Here is a 19,370-nt window from a genome sequence, read left to right as displayed (position 1 = left end):
CTGAACTGCATATTCCAGATGAGGTCTTACTAATGATTTGTACAGGGGAATAATGATATCTCTCTCTCTGTAATCCATGCCTCTGTTATACAAGAAAGGACTTTGCTTGCTTTGGAAACAGCAACTTGGCATTGCATGCTATTATTATATTATTAAGCTTATGATCTACCAGAACACCCAGATCCTTCTCTGCTATGGATTTCCCCAGTTCTACTCCCCCTAGTATGTATGATGCATGCATATTCTTAGCCCCCAAGTACATAACTTTACATTTATCAGGGATTTATACAGGGTTGCTTCACCCTCTACAAGCCGGCAGCCAGCAAAGTGTACAAGCAATCTCACTGGACTTTTACCATTTGCCCACATCATAGACTATTGCAGCAACCCGCTCAGTCCGTTTGCGCCAATCTCTCCCCCCCTGCCCAGAAATCTGCCTCCTGGTTCCCAGCTGTGAAGCCCTAGACTGCAGAGAAACCTGCCTTAAGGTCGCCAGCTGTGAGGGCTTAGACTGCCTGGGAACTTGCCTCATTGTCCTTTAGTTGCGAGGTCTTAGACTGCCCAGAAACCTGCCCCCTGGTTCCCAGCTGGGAGACCTTTAAACCTGCCTCATGGCCCCCAGGCATAAGGCTTTAGACTGCCCAGAAACCTGCCCCATGGTCCCTATCTGTGAGGCACTAAACAGTCTAAACACCCACAAATGCTTAAGGTAGAAGACTATCTACTGATTACTAAGTACTAATACTAATCATTTTGGAGTATCCCATGCCCTAACCCCTCTCTTGTTAAAGTTCTTCAAGCAATAAATCTTAAAAAGACATCCTCTAGACCAGTGTTTCTCAACTCCGGTCCTCAGGGCACACTAACAGGCCAAATTTTAGTTATTACCTTGGGGAGATGTAGGCTAGAATACTGCAATCTACTACTACTGAGCAGCAAATGATGTCACCTGTGATGTACTTCAGTTTTCTTGCAAACCTGGCCTGTTAGTGTGCCCTGGGGACCGGAGTTGAGAAACACTGCTCTAGACTGTGTTATTAGAGCCGGTGTGAATGGACTGGTGCTTGTTGGGTTGTGAAGCCTCTATACTTTTAGGGAAAAATCAGTTAATATCAGTGGCTCCTATGGGGGTAGCTCTACAGAGATAAGCGTCTTCTGTGCAGTGGTCTATGAAGCTGCGATGAGGAGTGAAAATGATCTTCTGATTGCGGTCAGAAAGTGACAGCAATGCAAAGGGCCAGTTTATTAACCACTTGCCGACTGCTCACAGTATATTTACTGCGGCAGTCAGCCCCTCACAGGCAGATCGACGTAGGTCTATGTCGCTAGCCTGTGAGGCTCAAGGGAGCGGGCGCGAGGCGCCGGAGGCGCGCTCTCGCGCGGTCACGGACCCCCCCGCGCGTGTGACCAGCGGACCCGATGTCCGCCGGTCACTCGGCGATCGTCGGGGGAGAGGGAGAAAGTCAGGCGGCTAATATAAACAAGCCGCCTGTCATTCTCCCCTGTATAGGAATAGTGATCATACGGTTCTACTATGTAGGACCGTTGATCACTGTTCCTACACCTCAAGCCACAGCCAATCACAGTTAGAAACACGCCCCTAGGGACACACATAACCCCTCCCTCTCAAATACAGTTAACCCCTTCACTACCAGTGTAATTTTGCAGTAACAGTGCATATGTATAGCACTGATTACTGTAGAAATGTCACTGGTAACCCCAAAAGTGTCAAAAATGTCAGTCAAGGGTCCGATCTGTCCGCCGCAATGTCACAGTACCGCAAAAAAAATCGCAGATCGCCGCCCTGACACCACTGAGGCCTTAAGAACAGATATACAGTCCCCAGACTACCTCCAGAAGAGCAGCAGCCCCCCCACGCTTGGAACCCTCCTTGGAAGAAGGAACACTATCCACAGGGCTCCAGACTATTTATCACCTCCTCAGCCAGCTTCTGAACACTCCTCTGCAGGGATTGGCCAGGCCAGGATGTCTTTGGGAAATAGATGTATGAGTGCTGCCAGCAATGCTGCAGAGGTTGAAGGGGTGGGGGGGTCAGCCTGTCAGTGCTCAGACCATACACCGCACACTGCATCAAATTGGTCTGCATGGCTGTCATTCCAGAAGGAAGCCTCTTCTAAAGATGATGCACAAGAAAGCCCGCAAACAGTTTGCTGAAGACAAGCAGACTAAGGACATGGATTACTGGAACCATCTCCTGTGGTCTGATGAGACCAAGATAAACTTATTGGGTTCAGATGGTGTCAGGCGTGTGTGGCGGCAACCAGGTGAGGAGTACAAAGACAAGTGTGTCTTCCTACAGTCAAGCATGGTGGTGGGAGTGTCATGGTCTGGGGCTGCATGAGTGCTGCCAGCACTGGGGGGCTACAGTTCATTGAGGGAACCATCTCTAGACAGAGCAGGACGACAGGTGAGATAGTCCTACACCCAGAAGACTCAGTTGTCTCTTTATGGTTGGTGGAGGTTCGGGTGGGTTGCAAAAGGCCTTTTGGTCCAGGCCAAGTGTTCTCTGTCCTGAGTGCTATTCCCCTGGAGGTCTTGAAAATAGTGTCCAGACAGTAGAGGAGCAGCTGCAGCGGTCCAGAGTTGTATAAAGTACTCGAAACCCATACTTACTTACGTAAAAGTACAAGTGCTCTATCAAAAAGTGACTTGAGTAGAAGTACTAAAGTATTCAAAACATTTTGTACTTAAGTATTGCAAGTAGTTTTTTTTTTAATTTTGCTACTCAAGTACTGAAAGTAAAAGTACAAGTACTGTGTTATGTAGTTATTAAAGAAAGAAGTCAAAAGTTTGAACATCATATTGTTTTTTATTATTTCAAATGCAGCTTTTATTTATACATACAGTAGCATTTATTTTCGTATGCGCTGATAATACACATGTTTTGAGCTTCATGAAACCTGCCATCTACTGTTCTGGCAGTGGTAATTTTTATAATAGTAACGAGTAACTATGCAGCACAAAAAAAAAAATATCGGAGTAGAAGTATTGAAATCATTGAAAAAATGTAGTGAAGTAAAAGTGGAAGTAGGAGAAAATAATTCTACTCTAGGAAAGTACAGATACCGCCTTTCGGTACTAAGTACAGTAGTGAAGTAGTTCTACTTAGTTACTATACATCTCTGATGTCCCTCGAACAACATGCAGGGAGCCGTGAGTTGGATGCATAGAGCCCAATGGCAGTTCAGTGTACTCTCAGCAGTGGGCTTACAGTCAACTGCTAAACTTGAAAAATAAATAAATAAAAAAAATATCAGAAGCTTATAAATTTTTTAACCACTTCTGGACCAGAAGATTTTCCCCTTAATGACCAGGCCATTTTTGCAATTCAGCACTGCGTTACTTTAATGGACAATTGTGCGGTCGTGCAACGCTGTACCCAAATAAAATTGATGTCTTTCCCCCCCCCCCCCCCCCACAAATAGAGCTTTCTTTTGGTGGTATTTTTTTTTCTTTTCTTTTCTTTTTTTTTTTTTTGCTATAAACAAGAAAAGAGCGACAATTCTGAAAAAAAAACAATATTTTTTACTTTCTGCTATATAACATTCCCAATAAGAAACATTTAAAAATCAATTTTTTTTCATCCTTTTAGGCCAATTTGTATTCTGCTACATGATTTTGGTTAAAAAAAATCCCAATAAGCGTATTTTGATTTGGTTTGCGTAAAAGTTATTGCGTCTACAAACTAGAGGAAATGATTTATGTCATTTTTATTTATTTTCTATTTTTTTTACTAGTAATGGCAGCGATCTGCGATTTTTAGCAGGACTGCGACATTGCGGCGGACAGATCGGACCCCTAACTGACATTTTTACACTTTTGGGGGGGACCAGTGACATTACTACAGTAATCAGTGCTAAAAATATGCACTGTTCATGGGCGTCCGCAGAACTTTTTTCAAGGGGGGGACATAATTGTAAGGTCACCCATGCTCCGCCCCTTTTCAACAATGGCATTAAGGGAAGGGGCTTAGGCATTATACTTATTTTGAGTATTTATTTTTAGAGGGCAAACTGCAGCATTTATTTTTTAACCACTTGCCGACCGCCGCAAGTAGATTTACTGCGGCGGTCAGCCCCTCACAGGCAAAGTGACGTAAATATACGTCACTAGCCTGTGAGGCTCTGGGGAGCGAGCGCGCGCCGCCGGCGGCACGCTCCCGCGCGGTCACGGACCTCCCCGCACGTGTGACCGGCGGACCCGATGTCCGCCACTCACTCGGCGATCGTCGCTGCAGAGGGAGAAAAGTCAGGCGGTTAGTGTAAACAAGCCGCCTGTCATTCTCCCCGGTGTAGAAACACAGATCATACGGTTCTACTATGTAGAACCGTTGATCAGTGTAACTACAGCTCAACAGACAGCCAATCACAGTTAGAATCACGCCCCTAGGGACACACACAGCCCCTCCCTCTCAAATAAAGTTAACCCCTTCACTGCCAGTGTATTTTTACAGTAACAGTGCATATATATAGCACTGATTACTGTAGAAATGTCACTGGTAACCCCAAAAGTGTCAAAAATGGCAGTCAAGGGTCCGATCTGTCCGCCGCAATGTCGCAGTACCGCAAAAAAAATCGCAGATCGCCGCCATTACGCGTTAAAAAAAAAACAACAAAAATGACAAAAATCTTTCCCTTTGTTAGTAAACGCAATAACTTTTGCGCAAACCAATCAAAATACGCTTTTTGCGATTTTTTTTTTTACCAAACATATGTAGCATAAAACAAATTGCCCGAAAATGTTAAAAAATTTAGATTTTTACATTTTTTTTGGGGGGAATTTCATATAAAAAATTTGAAAAATATTGTTATTTTTGCAAAATTGACGCTGTTTTTTTGTTTATAGCGCATGATCAAAAAATCGCACAGGTGATGAAATACCACCAAAAGAAAGCTCTGTTTGTGGGAAAAAAAAGGATGTCAAATTCGTTTAGGTACAGCGTCGCACGACCGCGCAATTGTCCGTTAAAGTCACGCAGTGCCGAATCGCAAAATACCCCCTGGTCAGGAAGGGGGTAAAATCTTCCGGGGCTTAAGTGGATAAGCATTTGTTAACTTAAAAAAAAAAAAAAAAAATGATCCTGTTCCCTTAAATCATGTTATACAGCACAGTGCTTTGCTGTGTAATTTGGCCCCTTCTATCACCTAAAAAAAATGGCTGATCCTGCCTGGCTATGTCCTCCCCTCTGAAACTGACCACCATATACCATGGCTGCTGAGCCCTGACACCGTGGTCAGTTTACGTGCCTTCATCATCCACAGCTCTCCTGTCCTCCTCTGTCCTCTCCCCCCCCCCCCCCTCCGCCTGTCTTCTCCTGTGTCAATAGTAAAGCAAATCTCTTGCGCTCAAGTAGAATATGACGGAGGGAAGAGGGATACTTCAGACTCAAGTGGAAAAAAGCCAATGGTCTTACTGCCCCCTCAGGATCAAGGGTATCCAGAACCAACCCTCCTGTGTCAGTGCCAGCCCCCCTCCCCTCCTGCTGCTGCTGTAGTTTTATTTAACGTTTCATATCCTGTCTACAGTCTGTTTAATAATCCTGTGTGCCCCTGTGTCTGTGTTTTATAAAAATAAGCCGTTCTTTACAGGTTTTCAGAGCGCCAATCGCCGCTCACGTGACTCGCCACCTCTTTCTTCCTCTCCCCCTCCCTTCCTCCTCCCCTCTGGACTGGTGTAAGCAAGGAATCCTCAGCCCCGCCCACGGCAGGCAGCTGTCAGATGGGGAAAGGAGAGAGCTGGCGGGTCACGTGAGCGGCGCTTGGCGCTCTAAAAACTGATAAAAAACGGCTTATTTTTTTAAAACATAGACACAGAGGAACACAGAATTATTAAACAGACCAGACAGGATGGTATAAAGTGGCTTAACCGACACTTTAACGGTGAAGTTGAGATTCCAGGGGGGGGCGTCCCCCCCCCCCTTGCCTATACCTGTGGATGCCCATGGCTCTGTTACTGTAATAATGATACTGGCAGGGAAGGGGTTAACCCAGGGGCGATCAAAGGGTTAAGTGTGACCCTAGGGGGTGTTTTCTAACTGTGAGGGGGATGGGCTTGTTGATTCAAAACAGAGACCTGTGATCCTAAATAGGAGGAACACAGGAGCTCTGTATTGATAGTTGAGGGAACAACAGCAGACCGCCATTCTCTCTTCACGGGGAGCGATCGCGGCCGCCGGCCCTGCGCCTCGCCTTTCCTGCTGATGAATGGGTGCGGCCGTATAACTGCGGCGGCTGGTTGGCAAGTGGTAAAGCATAAATAAAAAGATCAGCCTTTAACCAGTTCTGGACCGGGAAGCGAATGGCAGAAATTGCGCCCGCCAGCCTCGTGGATCGGCTTCTCCGCTGGCGAGTGGGCATGGGCGTGCGCCCACAAGATCACTCCTGCGAACCGCCGTACAGGTACAGCGATTTGCAGGGACCTGCCGCTATATAACTGGCAAATGGTAAACCTAAACAAAAAGATCAGCCATTAAAAATAAATGGAGACGTTGTTTCAGAATGTATCTGCTTGCTATAAATAAAAATGACTTGTGATATTTCTGTGATTACAGGAGACGCGGGATATGGATGCAGGCCGTGGCTGATGACGCCTCTGGTAAATCCACAGACTGCGGCGGAGGCGGGATATAACCGCGCACATGGCCACACCCATGCGGTGATCGAGAAAACGTTGGGGGTGTGGAAATCCACCTTCCGATGTCTGTCCAAAACTGGCGGGTTCCTGCAGCACACCCCGGAGCTGGTGTCCGATATCATCCTTGTATGCGCCATCTTACACAATGTCGCTCTTGCAAATAATGTAGACTTGCCCATCCGTGATGATCTGCCGCCAGAAATACCGACACTCCTGGCTGCCTCTGAGGATTCAACAGACCCAGGGAACCGGGTCCGTCAGGATCTCATTCAGGACTATTTCCAGGGTTAACATTTTTTTCATTTTGATTTAGTACAGGGGGGTCCAAACTTTCTACACACAGGGCCAGTTTATTGTTCTATAAGCTTTAGGGGGGCCGGACTGTGGTCAGTGGGAAAGAACTGTACCCCATTGATGGTGTCAGTGGGAGGAATAGTGCCCCATCATTGGTGTCAGTGGGAAGAATGATGCCCCATCATTGGTGTCAGTGGGAGGAATAGTGCCCCATCATTGGTGTCAGTGGGAGAAATAGTGCCCCATCATTGGTGTCAGTGGGAGGAATAGTGCTCCATCATTGGTGTCAGTAGGAGGAATAGTGCCCCATCATTGGTATCAGTGGGAGGAATAGTGCCCCATCATTGGTGTCAGTGGGAGGAATAATGCCCCATCATTGCTGTCAGTGGGAGGAGTAGTGTCCCATCATTCAGCTTCGGGTGTGGCTGCTGCAAGGTTCTCTGGCTGTGTGTCTGGAGCTGCTCCAGGTGATCTGTTTGAGAGGGGAGTGAGGTGAAATCCCTCCCAGCCCTGCTGGCTCCTTCCTGGGGAGGCCATGCAGGCCAGCGGGGCCTCTCCTGCTGGAGGCTCTCAGCCATCCCCTGGTCGGATGGATGGCACCCCTGCTTCTGGACAAGCCGTGGTTGGTGATCTCTCTGCACCTGGTGAGGATGAAGATGCTGGATCCATTCGGGAGCGAGTGGTGGCCGGGATCAAAGTCCTCAATAAGGAAAGAGACAAGCTCTACAAGCTTAGAGCGGATTTAAAGCGCCTGAGAAAGCAGCGTGAAGGCTTGTTCAGCAAGAACCGCGGATCCATGGATTCAGAGGTCCAATTAGCTAAGGTCCGTGTGGAACATCAGGAAACCATCGTGGCCATGATGGAAGGCAGGGATGGTCCCTTCAGGGAGAAGTTTAGCAACGACCGAAGGTTTGCAAAGATGGAGGTGGAGGAGGAGACCCCATGTTCTGACCCCCTTCCCCCTCAAGGTGAGGTAAGCAGTCCATTGCCATCTCAGGGCTCAGGAGGCATGCTAAAGGTAATCCAGGTAATGGAGTCTCCAGTACAGGGAGATAAGCTGGTGTTTGGTGATGTGGAGGACTTGCCGGATCATGTACCTGATAAGATAAAAGCTATCAAGTCTCAGGTAATAGACAAAACTGTTTTTGTGCCTTTTAGCACCTTGCCTAATAATGAGGGTTTTCCCAGTGACACCCAGGATGATACCCCTGTACTCAGCAATGCTTTGCCTGCTGAGAAAATGTTACGTTTAAAAAATGACATTTCTGCTCAGGAACTACAAAACCCAGAAGAGCCGATTAACCCTGCTTCTGCTGAGCCCAAAACTGTCTCAGTAATAACTAACCAGGACTCTACAGCGCAGCAGCAGGAAGCATTTGGTACTGCATTAGAAACAGTAACTACACCTAATAACATTGCAGGTGTGGTGGGACCCACCATTGTATGTTTAACTGATAATGCTGCTGATTTAGGCCAAGCTGAAAATAATAATAGAAATGTACCTGATAATGTGACATCAGTGTGGGGTCTTGGCCCTAATAAGCCTACATTTGCACAGGTGGTAAGCTGTGCTCCTGGCAATATCATCAAGCCAGGAATACAATCAAGGAGGAGCTCCGCTTCCAATCGGGGTTTTCCCTTGCAGGCTGCCACTATGAGCACCATTGGATCTGGTCTTGGGTCTATGGCTCCTGCTGGGGGTCCAAGGCGGAACGTAGTCCTCCTTAAATGGGAAGGTGGTGCAGTCCCTGTAGCACGGCGTATGGTTGTGGACCTGATCTTGGATATGGGTTTTGGGGCTAATGACCTATATGCCTTGATACATGTGGCTGGAAGTCGGGAGTACACGGTTAGTTTCACCAGACCAGAGGGTCTTGACCTGTTCTGGGAACGATATATGGCTCGGTGCAGGTCAAGACCCGAATGGGAAGGTCTGGTGCCAGTGGCAGTTTCCCAAAGGTCAACAGTAAAGAAAATCACTATTATCCTCACAAATGAGAGTGTTCCTGCTCGGGACTTAGAGGTCTGGTTGAGAAATTATGGGGATGTTTTGACCAGGCCAGATAAAATTTATGATGAGCGTGGCATCTGGACCGGGGGTTGGTCGGTAACGGTCAGGTTGGCTAGGGATGGGAATGTTGTCCGTCACCTGCCCTCCTCTGCCTTTATAGGGAGGGATAGGATGACCATTTTTTATCCCGGTCAGCCAAAACTGTGTCACCGCTGTGGAGAAAAGGGGCATTTTAGCTCCTCTTGTTCAGCTCTGATCTGTTCAGTGTGTCGGGGGCAGGGTCATGTGGCCAGGGACTGCACCCAGGCGATAAGGTGCAACCTGTGCCTGCGCCTTGGCCACCCCTACAGCCGATGTCCTGAAGCCTTGCATAATATAGATAGAGAGGTGATAGATGACCTCTTAAGGCTGGACAGGATGGAGGATGAGGCCCCTGTTTTACCACCCTCCTCTGCGGTGACTGACCCCCCTGGTCTTGTTCAGGATCCCTCCCCAGTCCCTGTGCCCACCCCTCCTGTATCTGTAAGTATTCCTTCTGTGTCTGTCCCTGTGTCCCCCCAGCCTACTGTCCCTGCTCCTCTTGTGTCAGAACCTTCCAAGTCTGTGCCCCCCAAGTCAGTTATTCCCGATAAATCTTCCCTTCCTAAGTGTGACCTTAAAGAAGCCCCCCACCCACCAGGAGTGGTAGAGGGTACCAAAAAGGGTGCTGCTGCGGCTTCCTCTGTAAAGAAGTCCTCTGTGAATACTTCAAAGAAGAAGAAGAAAACAAGAGATGAAAGCATCTCTGAATCTGACCTGCAGTACCTGGAGGAGAGAAGGAAGGTTGTGAGGCGGAAGAGACAGACGGTGAGGACGGAACAGGGACAGGATGCCCCAGTGTCTGTCCCCAACCGTTCTAGGGCTTCTGCTTGGGATATCTCCTCATCTGGGGATTCTTCTGAGCAGAATTCAGAAATTGAAATGGAGTTGGAGGAGGCTTCAAGAAAGAGAGAGGCTTCTGGTGATGAGCAGCAGAGGGGAGCTAAGAAGCAATCCACTCAATAACCCAAATGGCGGTTCCCCCTCCGTTAAAAGTGGTGACAATAAATGTCGCCAGTATTAAGTCAGTAAGAGCTCGTTCTATGGCCTTCTTTTTGTTCAGCCAATTAGATGCTGAAATTTTATTTTTGCAGGAGACTAGGCTCACCTCCTTGGCAGATATTCATATGGCCAAGAGAGAGTGGAGGTATGGTCCATCTTACTGGTCTCTTGCGGCCGAGCCTTACGGCGGGGTGGCGGTGTTGTTTAAAACCGGCATGGTAACTGTCCGGCGGGTTATTGAGGTGGAGATTGGGAGATGTATGGTCTTAGACGTTCTTGTGGGAGGGCAGGACCTGCGCCTAATTAATATCTATGGGCCGCACACAAAGTGGGACAGGAAATGCCTTTTTACAAGGATCAAGCCATTTCTTTTTACATCCCGGCAAGTGGTTTTTGGAGGTGACTTTAATACTGTGACTAGGCCCAAGGACAGGAAGGACTTCAATGACCGGCTGGGATATGATAGCGTTTTTTTAAATAGTATGGTTAGGGATGCTGGTCTTGTGGATGTGCACATTAAGCACCTCCCGGATGACACAGGGTTCACCTTTCATCGAGGTAATAGTCAGAGTAGGATAGATAGGTTTTTTTTGAAGGAGGCCTCTGCTTTCTCACCCCCAGTGGTGCAGGCGGTGGAGTTCTCTGATCACTGTATGCTATCTGTGGTCTTGAATGCTTCAGATTTCCCTCAGAGGGGCAAAGGCATCTGGAGATTAAATTCGACTCTCCTTGAGGAAGAACATGTTAGACAATCCTTTGAGGAATTCTTTCAGGCACAGGTGACCATCCTGGACTTTTGTAGCAGCAAGGCTGAGTGGTGGGAGCTGACCAAAAAGAGGATTGCTGGATTCTTCAGGGGCCTAGCCAATAAAAAACAGTTTAATAGATACATGACCTACCAACGTTTGCGGAGGAAGCTGGATATTCTTGTCTCGAGAGGAGGAGATCCTGGGGCAATCTCTGAAGTGAAAATCCTCCTCAGGAAGTGTCAATATGACCGGCATACCTCTTTGGTTCTGGAGCGGGACTATGGGAAATACCACTCGCCTGACCCTTACCAGAACTGCAAACAGGGTGTAGCTGTTAAGATGGTCGTTGGCCTTAAGGATAGTACAGGTTCCTTGACAAAGTCCAGGTCAGGGATCCTGGAGGTCGTCAGGTCTTTTTATGCTGAACTTCTTGGGAGGAAGGAGCTTGACCGAGACAAGATGGAAAGCTTTTTGGACTCTATTCCAGGTCTAAATGGTGGAGATGTCCCTTTGATGAATTTGACAGAAGAGATCACAGTTGAAGAGGTGACGAGGGCAATTGAACAGCTTGCCATCAAGAAGTCACCTGGACCGGATGGTCTGACGGCTGAGTTTTACAAAGCCTTTAAGTCTATTCTGGCCCCACATTTGGTAGAGATTTTTAACAGTTGTCTTGCTGAGGGGGTGCTTCCCCCTTCCATGAGACACTCAGCTGTGATTCTTCTTTCAAAAGGTAAAGATCCTTCGATGATTGAGAATTGGCGCCCCATCAGCCTTCTCAATGTCGATAGAAAGGTGCTGGCGAAGATACTTTTCTGGCGCCTATCGGCAGTAGCAGAGTCTTTGCTTTCTCGCCATCAGCACTGTTCGATCCAGGGTAGGAGCACCTTCACAGCGGTTTTAGCTGTCCGGGAGGCCTTGGAGCAGTGCAGGGCTGCAGGCTGGGGAAAGTATCTACTGGCATTGGATCAGGCAAAGGCTTTCGATCGTGTCAATCATGAGTACCTGTGGTTGCTCTTTAGTAAGTACGGTCTGCCGGGTGGTTTTGTCGATTGGTTAAAAGTTTTGTATAAGGGGGCAGAAAGCTTCCCTCTTGTTAATGGTTGGGTTGGACAGTCCTTTGAGGTTGGTTCTGGGGTGCGCCAGGGTTGTCCGCTGAGTCCCCTGCTCTATGTGTTTGCAATCGACCCCTTCATCAGGAGGCTAGAGAGCAGCATGTTGTGTGGGGTACCAGTGGGAATCCCGGGTGAGCCGCCTTTGAGGGTTGTTGCCTATGCGGATGATGTGTCAGTGATTGTCACTGGGACAGATGAAGCGGAGGAGGTGGTCTCTCTGACATCACGGTACTCTGAAGCATCAGGCTCCAAGATCAATCAGGAAAAGAGTGAAGTTTTTTGGATGGGAAAGGAAGGTGAGGGGTTTGATCTCCCGGACACTTTTCCAGTGCCCCAGGAAAAAATTAAGATATTAGGCATTGAATTTGGACCTGGCGATTATGGCCTCAAAAACTGGGAAGGCAGGCTGGAAGTTGCCAATACTAAGGTGGTCAGCTGGAAGAGATGGAAGTTATCTCTGAGGGAAAGGGTTGATCTGATTAAGACTTACCTGATACCGATCTTCTTGTATGTCAGCCCTGTCTGCATCTTGCCAGTGTCTCTCTATGCTAGGATCTATAGTGTGTTCTTCCAGATGCTGTGGGGGAACAGACTGAACCCCATCAAGAGGAATGTCACCTATCTATCCAGGAGGGAGGGTGGCTTAGGTATGGTCAACCCCGTTCTTTTCTTTTCACTGCTATTTCTCAAGTTTAACATTGGTAGTATGCTTGCAGTGGAACCTCCTGGATGGGCAGGCATGTTTAGATCTTGGTTTAGGCCTTTTCTGCGACTTTGGGAAGAAGGTGGCCAAGTGAAGAATCTCAGGGGTCATCGTGGTCAGCTCCCAGCCTATGTCGCTCCGTGTCTGAAGTTGCTGCGGCAGTGGCGACTGTCGGCTGAAGATCTCAGATCCGCTCCGAGGAAAGTCCTTATGAGCCGAGTCTTGAGTGAAGTCTTTCATGACCCACTGGCCTTAAGGGATTGCCCAGGCCCAATTTTGAGGGAAGGGTTAAGATTGATTAATTTGGCTAGAGTCCCCCTTAAATTCAGGGATCTGGCCTGGTTGTGCTTCCACGGGAGGCTCTATGTTCGGGGCAATTTGAAATTCCGCAGTGGGATGGATCGTGGTTGTCCTCGGGAGGAATGTGCAGGTGAGGAGGAGACTATGGACCATTTTCTGCTTCGTTGCCCTTTTAACATAGAGGTATACAAACAGGTTGGGCGGGCCCTCGGTGTTCCTTTCCTCTCCAGGCTGGGTTATGCTGAGTGGGTGTACGGAGCATTCAATACTGGTGGGGGCTTTTGTTTGGATACACTTTTTTTAGTTAGTTTAGTAGTCCGTTATTACACATGGAACGCACGGTGTCAGGTCACCCTTCGGCGTAAAATCCTTCCTGTTCAGGTGGTGGTGTGTGACATTCTGCATGAGGTGGGGAAGATTCGGGCGCTTGAGAGAGACAAGTGGGGTCAGAGGGCTTGGCTGAAGGCGTGGAGGGGTTTCAAGCCTCCCTGACTGCCAGGAGTCTCTTTCCCGGGTGTGGCTTTCTGTCTCTTATCACCCTAGATTTTTTCTTAATGCTCAGTTTTTGATAAATGGCTGCATACATAGGTGATGGGTTGTGCCTCTTAGGCCCTCTCTGCTGCTTTATGTAAATAGTTTTCTAAGAATGTTGGAAGTGGATTATGTATATATTGTATATATTCTGCACATGGATGTGAATTCCTTTGTTTTTTTTGTTGGAATATTGTACTATAGTTCTGTTTTTTACTTTTGTATAAAATATGTTGCTTGATTCTTTTCAATAAAAGATCAATAGTGCCCCATCATTGGTGTCAGTTGGAGGAATAGTGCCCCATCATTGGTGTCAGTGGGAGCAATAGTGCCCCATCATTGGTGTCAGTGGGAGCAATAGTGCCCCATCATTGGTGTCAGTGGGAGCAATAGTGCCCCATCATTGGTGTCAGTGGGAGGAATAGTGCCCCATCATTGGTGTCAGTGGGAGTATTAGTGCCCCATCATTGGTGTCAGTGGGAGGAATAGTTTCCCATCATTGGTATTAGTGGGAGGAATAGTGCCCCATCATTGGTGTCAGTGGGAGGAATAGTGCCCCATCATTGGTGTCATTGGGAGGAATAGTGCCCCATCATTGGTGTCAGTGGGAGGAATAGTGCCTCGTCATTGGTGTCAGTGGGAGGAATAGTGCCCCATCATTGGTGTCATTGGGAGGAATAGTGCCCCATCATTGGTGTCAGTGGGAGGAATAGTACCCCATCATTGGTGTCAGTGGGAGGAATAGTACTCCATCATTGGTGTCAGTGGGAGGAATAGTGCCCCATCATTGGTATCAGTGGGAGGAATAGTGCCCCATCATTGGTGTCAGTGGGAGGAATAGTGCCCCGTCATTGGTGTCAGTGGGGGAAAAAGCATCCCAAGGGCCAGATAAAGGCAAGCAAAGGGCCACATTTTGGAGACCACTGATTTAGATGTAGGTGTTGGTGTACGTTACAGTATGTTTGAAACATTAATGTTATGTTTTTTAGACTCTACCAAGAGTGACGACTAATTGGCCTCAATTTTCTGATCCTTTTCCTTTCAAGAGGACCTCCACCATTTTTTTTAAATGTAAGTCAAATTTTTTAAATTATCTATTTTTTAATTATTTTTGTTTAATAAAATAATAACAAACATTGGACTCCCTGGTGCTGGACTAACTATTGTGGCTGAAGGGCCCCATCCCGGTGGTTACCCAATAGTAGGAGGCCCCCCATCCCGGTGGTTACTCGATAGTAGGAGGCCCCCATCCCGGTGGTTACCCAATAGTAGAAGGCCCCCCATCCCGGTGGTTACTCGAGAGTAGGAGGCCCCCATCCCGGTGGTTACCCAAAAGTAGGAGGCATCCATCGTGGTGGTTACCCAATAGTAGAAGGCCTCCATCGCGGTGGTTACCCAATAGTAGAAGGCCTCCATCGCGGTGGTTACCGATAGTTGGAGGCCCCCCCATCCCAGTGCTTACCCGATAGTTGGAGGCCCCCCCATCCCGGTGGTTACCCTATAGTTGGAGGCCCCCCTATCCCGGTGGTTACCCAATCGTAGGAGGCCCCCCTATCCTGGTGGTTACCCGATTGTAGGAGGCCCCCCTATCCCGGTGATTACCCGATCGTAGGAGGCCCCCTATCCCGGTGGTTACCCGATTGTAGGAGGCCCCCCTATCCCGGTGGTTACCCGATCGTAGGAGGCCCCCCATCCCGGTGGTTACCCGATTGTAGGAGGCCCCCCTATCCCGGTGGTTACCCAATAGTTGGAGGCCCCCCTATCCCGGTGGTTACCCGATAGCTGGAGGCCCCCCTATCCCGGTGGTTACCCTATAGTTGGAGGCCCCCCTATCCTGGTGGTTATCCGATCGTAGGAGGCCCCCCTATCCTGGTGGTTACCCGATTGTAGGAGGCCCCCCTATCCTGGTGGTTACCCGATTGTAGGAGGCCCCCCATCCCGTGGTTACCCGATTGTAGGAGGCCCCCCTATCCCGGTGGTTACCCGATCGTAGGAGGCCCCCGAACCCGGTGGTTACCCGATTGTAGGAGGCCCCCCTATCCCGGTGGTTACCCGATCGTAGGAGGCCCCCCATCCCAGTTGTTACCCGATTAGTAGGAGGCCCCCATATCCCGGTGGTTACCCAATAGTTGGAGGCCCCCTCATCCTGGTGGTTACCCGATAGTAGGAGGCCCGCATCCCGGTGGTTACCCAATAGTAGGAGGCCCGCATCCCGGTGGTTACCCGATAGTAGGATGCCTCCCATCCCGGTGGTTACCCGATAGTAGGATGCCTCCCATCCCGGTGGTTACCCGATAGTAGGATGCCTCCCATCCCGGTGGTTACCCGATAGTAGGAAGCCTCCCATCCCGGTGGTTACCCGATAGTAGGAAGCCTCTCATCCCGGTGGTTACCCGATAGTGGGAAGCCTCCCTTGCCGGTGGTTACCCGATAGTAGGAAGCCGATGTTTGATATTGCCAGCATCTTGCCCATTTCCCCCTGCTATGCTCTTACCCCCTCCCCATTCCTCGCCCCCCCCCCCCCCCCCTCCTCGACACCTTTCTGCCTCTTTCCTTTCCTTTTCACGTTTCTCTGCCCGGGGTTCCATCCCGCCAGTGCATAATCCTATTGAGTTGTCATACCTCCCGTTATCCCTCTGAATTGCAGGAGCGAGACTATTTGTTCCCGCCAACCAACCTTACAAAATGGTCCTCTTTTGTTTTTACTATTCCATATTTCTGATTTTGGTTGCCTCCTTGATACAGTTGTCCTTCTGTTTTGTTGTCACGCTCATTTTGGATTTTACCTGGATTTTGAAGCACTGCTTGTTATGACTGTAATTATTCCTTGCCTAAGACTTCGCTTTCTGTATAACTCTCTTTTTGCACAAAAACTTTTATTAAACCCCCCAAAAAAATAAAATAAATAATAACCAACATTAAAGCTGGACTTTATCCATAAGGCCCCTTTTGGACAGGGTGGACTTCATCAAGCGGATCCGCCTGCTCAGCGGGCGATCTCCCCACTGATCCCCCACTAAACAGGCAGATGACCGGTCCGTGTCTGCTCAGCTTTGAAGAGCGGACACGGACACAGCCCGCCATTCTCTATGGGGCCATTGGATGAAAGCAGACCGCATGTCCGTTTCCATCTAACTGTCATCAGATCCGTCGGATGGATGGGGAATGGATCCCCATCCGCCTGTATTTAGTGCACCGGATCGGATTCGATGGCAGCAAGTGTCAGCTGACATCAGCCGCTCCATAGAGAGCAATGGATGGTTCTATAAAACTGACAGGCGGACTCGTGAAAGGCACCTTGCTGACCGCCCGCCGCAGATATACTGGCAGCGTGAATCCACGTATTGGAGGCGAGCGCGCAGGCCCACCCCCACTAGGCAGAGGGGATCTGATCCACAGGAGTGACAGCATCGATGGCCACCCGCGATCGCTTCCCGCTGAATGAGAGCGACGCTCTGCTGTTGTAAACACAGCTGACCGTTCTAGAATGATCAGAGTGCCTTTGATCCTTCGATAAAGGATCACAAGTCTCTATGGTTGTTTCACAAGCCACGCCCCCATACAATTAGAAAACACCCCCTAGGCACCTCACACATAACCCTTTGATCTCCCCTTTTATGTTTTAAAATATTTTTTACTTTTTTTGTCACTTTTTACTTTTTTTTTTTTTTATCTATACTGTAAACCAGTGCAGTACAGCGTCCTCCTATAACTGGTGTGACGGTTATCAGAGACACTGACTGGTGACAGTATGAAAAAAAAAAAATTTATATGTTTTAAAATATTTTTAAATTTTTTTTTTTTTTTTTTTTACATACTGTACACCAGTGCAGTACAGCGCCCTGATATAACTGGTTTGATGGTTATCAGGGACACTGACTGGTGACAGTATGTTAAGAAAAAAAAAACAATTTTTTTAATGTTTTTAAATATTATTTAAATTTTTGTTTTATTTTTTATTTTTTACATACTGTAAACCAGTGCAGTACAGAGTCCTCATACAACTGATGTGGCGGTTTTCAGGGACACTGACTAGTGAAAGTATGTAAAGAAAAAAAAATTGATGATAATTTTTTTAATGTTTTAAAATATTTTTACTTTTTGTTACTTTTTTTTCTTTTCTTTTTTTTTTACATACTGTACACCAGTACAGTACAGGGCCCTGATATAACTGGTATGATGGTCATCAGAGACACTGACTGGTGACCGTATGTAAAGAAAAAAAAAATATATATTTTTTTTATGTTCTTAAATATTTTTTAAAATATTATTTAATTTTTTGTTGTTTTTATGTTTTTTTTTTTTTTTTTACATACTGTGAAGTGTGAACCAGTGCAGTACAGAGTCCTCATACAACTGGTGTGGGGGTTTTCAGGGACACTGACTAGTGAAAGTATGTAAAGAAAAAAAAAATTGATGATAATTTTTTTTAATGTTTTAAAATATTTTTACTTTTTTTTTTTTTTACATACTGTAAACCAGTGCAGTACAGCGTCCTCATAACCTGACTGTTATCAGGGACACTGACTGGTGGCAGTATGTAAAGAAAAAAAAATTTTTTTTTTATGTTATAAAATATTTTTTAATTATTTTTTTTATTTTTTTTTTTTACATCCTGTGAACCAGTGCAGTGCAGCGTCCTCGTATAACTGGTGTGACGGTATGTAAAGAAAAAAATAATCATTTTTTTTTTTTTAATGTTTTAAAAAAAAAAAAAAATATATATATATATATATATATATATATATATATATATATTTACCCTATACTACTCTGGATTGGTGATCAGGATTTTTTTTTTTACACATTATGATTGCGTATAACTGTGAATTTTAAAATTCTAAGCAACCGTTTTTTCCACAACGAAAACGACTCCTTTAGTTTTTTTCTATTGTATTAGCTGGGATTGGCCACCGCTAATCACATGGTGTATAGGTGGGCTATGACTGGCCCTGTCTGAACCATGTGATGACTGTGACCAATCACAGAACTCCTCCTAATAATACACAATGTAAGGCATGAATCAAAGCTTTTCATTGTGTACAACTGTAATGTAGTCTACTGTGATTAGCCACAGCTAATCACATGGTATAGGTGGGCTATGATTGGCCCTGTCTGTACCATGTGATGACTGTGACCAATCACAGAACTCATCCTAATAATACACAATGTAAGGCGTGAATCAAAGCTTTTCATTGTGTACAACTGCCATGTAATCTACTGTGATTGGCCACAGCGATCACATGGTATCGGCAGCAGGCTGGTACAGCCATCTGTGATCCGCCGTGTCCGGCCTGTGGGGCGCAGTCCTGGGAGGATGTCATATGGTGTCCTCCCAGAACAACAGTGCCCCCGTCTGGCTGTCATTTCACAATAGGCCGGGCGGAAAGGGGCTAAATATCAATTATAGATAAGAAAAAGGTTTAATTTTTAGTAAGATCTATTAAAAATAAATTTTTATCAAGATCTTGTAAAATTGACTTCATATTGTGGATACAGAAGACATGTACCATTCATCATTTGTTGTTCAATTACTTTTACAGATACGTCAGATTTAAACAATTTGAAGAAGAAAAATTTTGGTGGGTGCTCATGAGCAGCAGAGGGAAGATGGCCACCTTAACTCTTTGCTCCTCAACCCCTGGGCACATCAGCTACATTAAAGCTATAAGGAAAGCCCTTTCCTGCCGGCTTTTGAACCCTGCAGTCCCGATCTGCAGCAGGGGCAAAAAAAAATGCAGCTGTCCGTGGCTCCAGCACACAGCCCGAGGTGGGGCCAACTTTCCTGACAGCGTGCCTGAAGCCTTGGGCTTCATTATGGAGTTCTCCTAGTCAGTCCTCACAGAGGACCAAGACCTGGCATCGACAATAAAAGAGGACCAAGACCTGGCATCAACAATAAAAGAAAGCACTGTGGATGTGCCAATTGGGAA

At 47.1% G+C, this 19,370-nt stretch overlaps 1 protein-coding gene across 1 annotated transcript in view; it reads left to right on the top strand.

Annotated features, from left to right (window-relative positions):
• Positions 1-19,123, top strand: part of LOC309547565 (putative nuclease HARBI1) — a 34,001-nt gene extending 14,878 nt beyond the window's left edge. Inside the window, exons 3-4 of the mRNA XM_082247439.1 lie at positions 6,572-6,940; positions 18,981-19,123. Coding sequence (XP_082103565.1) covers positions 6,572-6,940; positions 18,981-19,033 — 422 coding nt within the window. The 3' untranslated portion in view covers positions 19,034-19,123. The remainder of the gene's footprint in view (positions 1-6,571; positions 6,941-18,980) is intronic.
• The last annotated feature ends 247 nt before the right edge of the window (positions 19,124-19,370 follow it).

Source organism: Pelophylax lessonae, assembly GCF_965119305.1.
Source record: "Pelophylax lessonae genome assembly, chromosome: 2".
Classification (NCBI taxonomy): domain Eukaryota; kingdom Metazoa; phylum Chordata; class Amphibia; order Anura; family Ranidae; genus Pelophylax; species Pelophylax lessonae.
The sequence above is the reverse complement of the archived record's forward strand: the minus strand, read 5'-3'. Positions and strand labels throughout refer to the sequence as shown.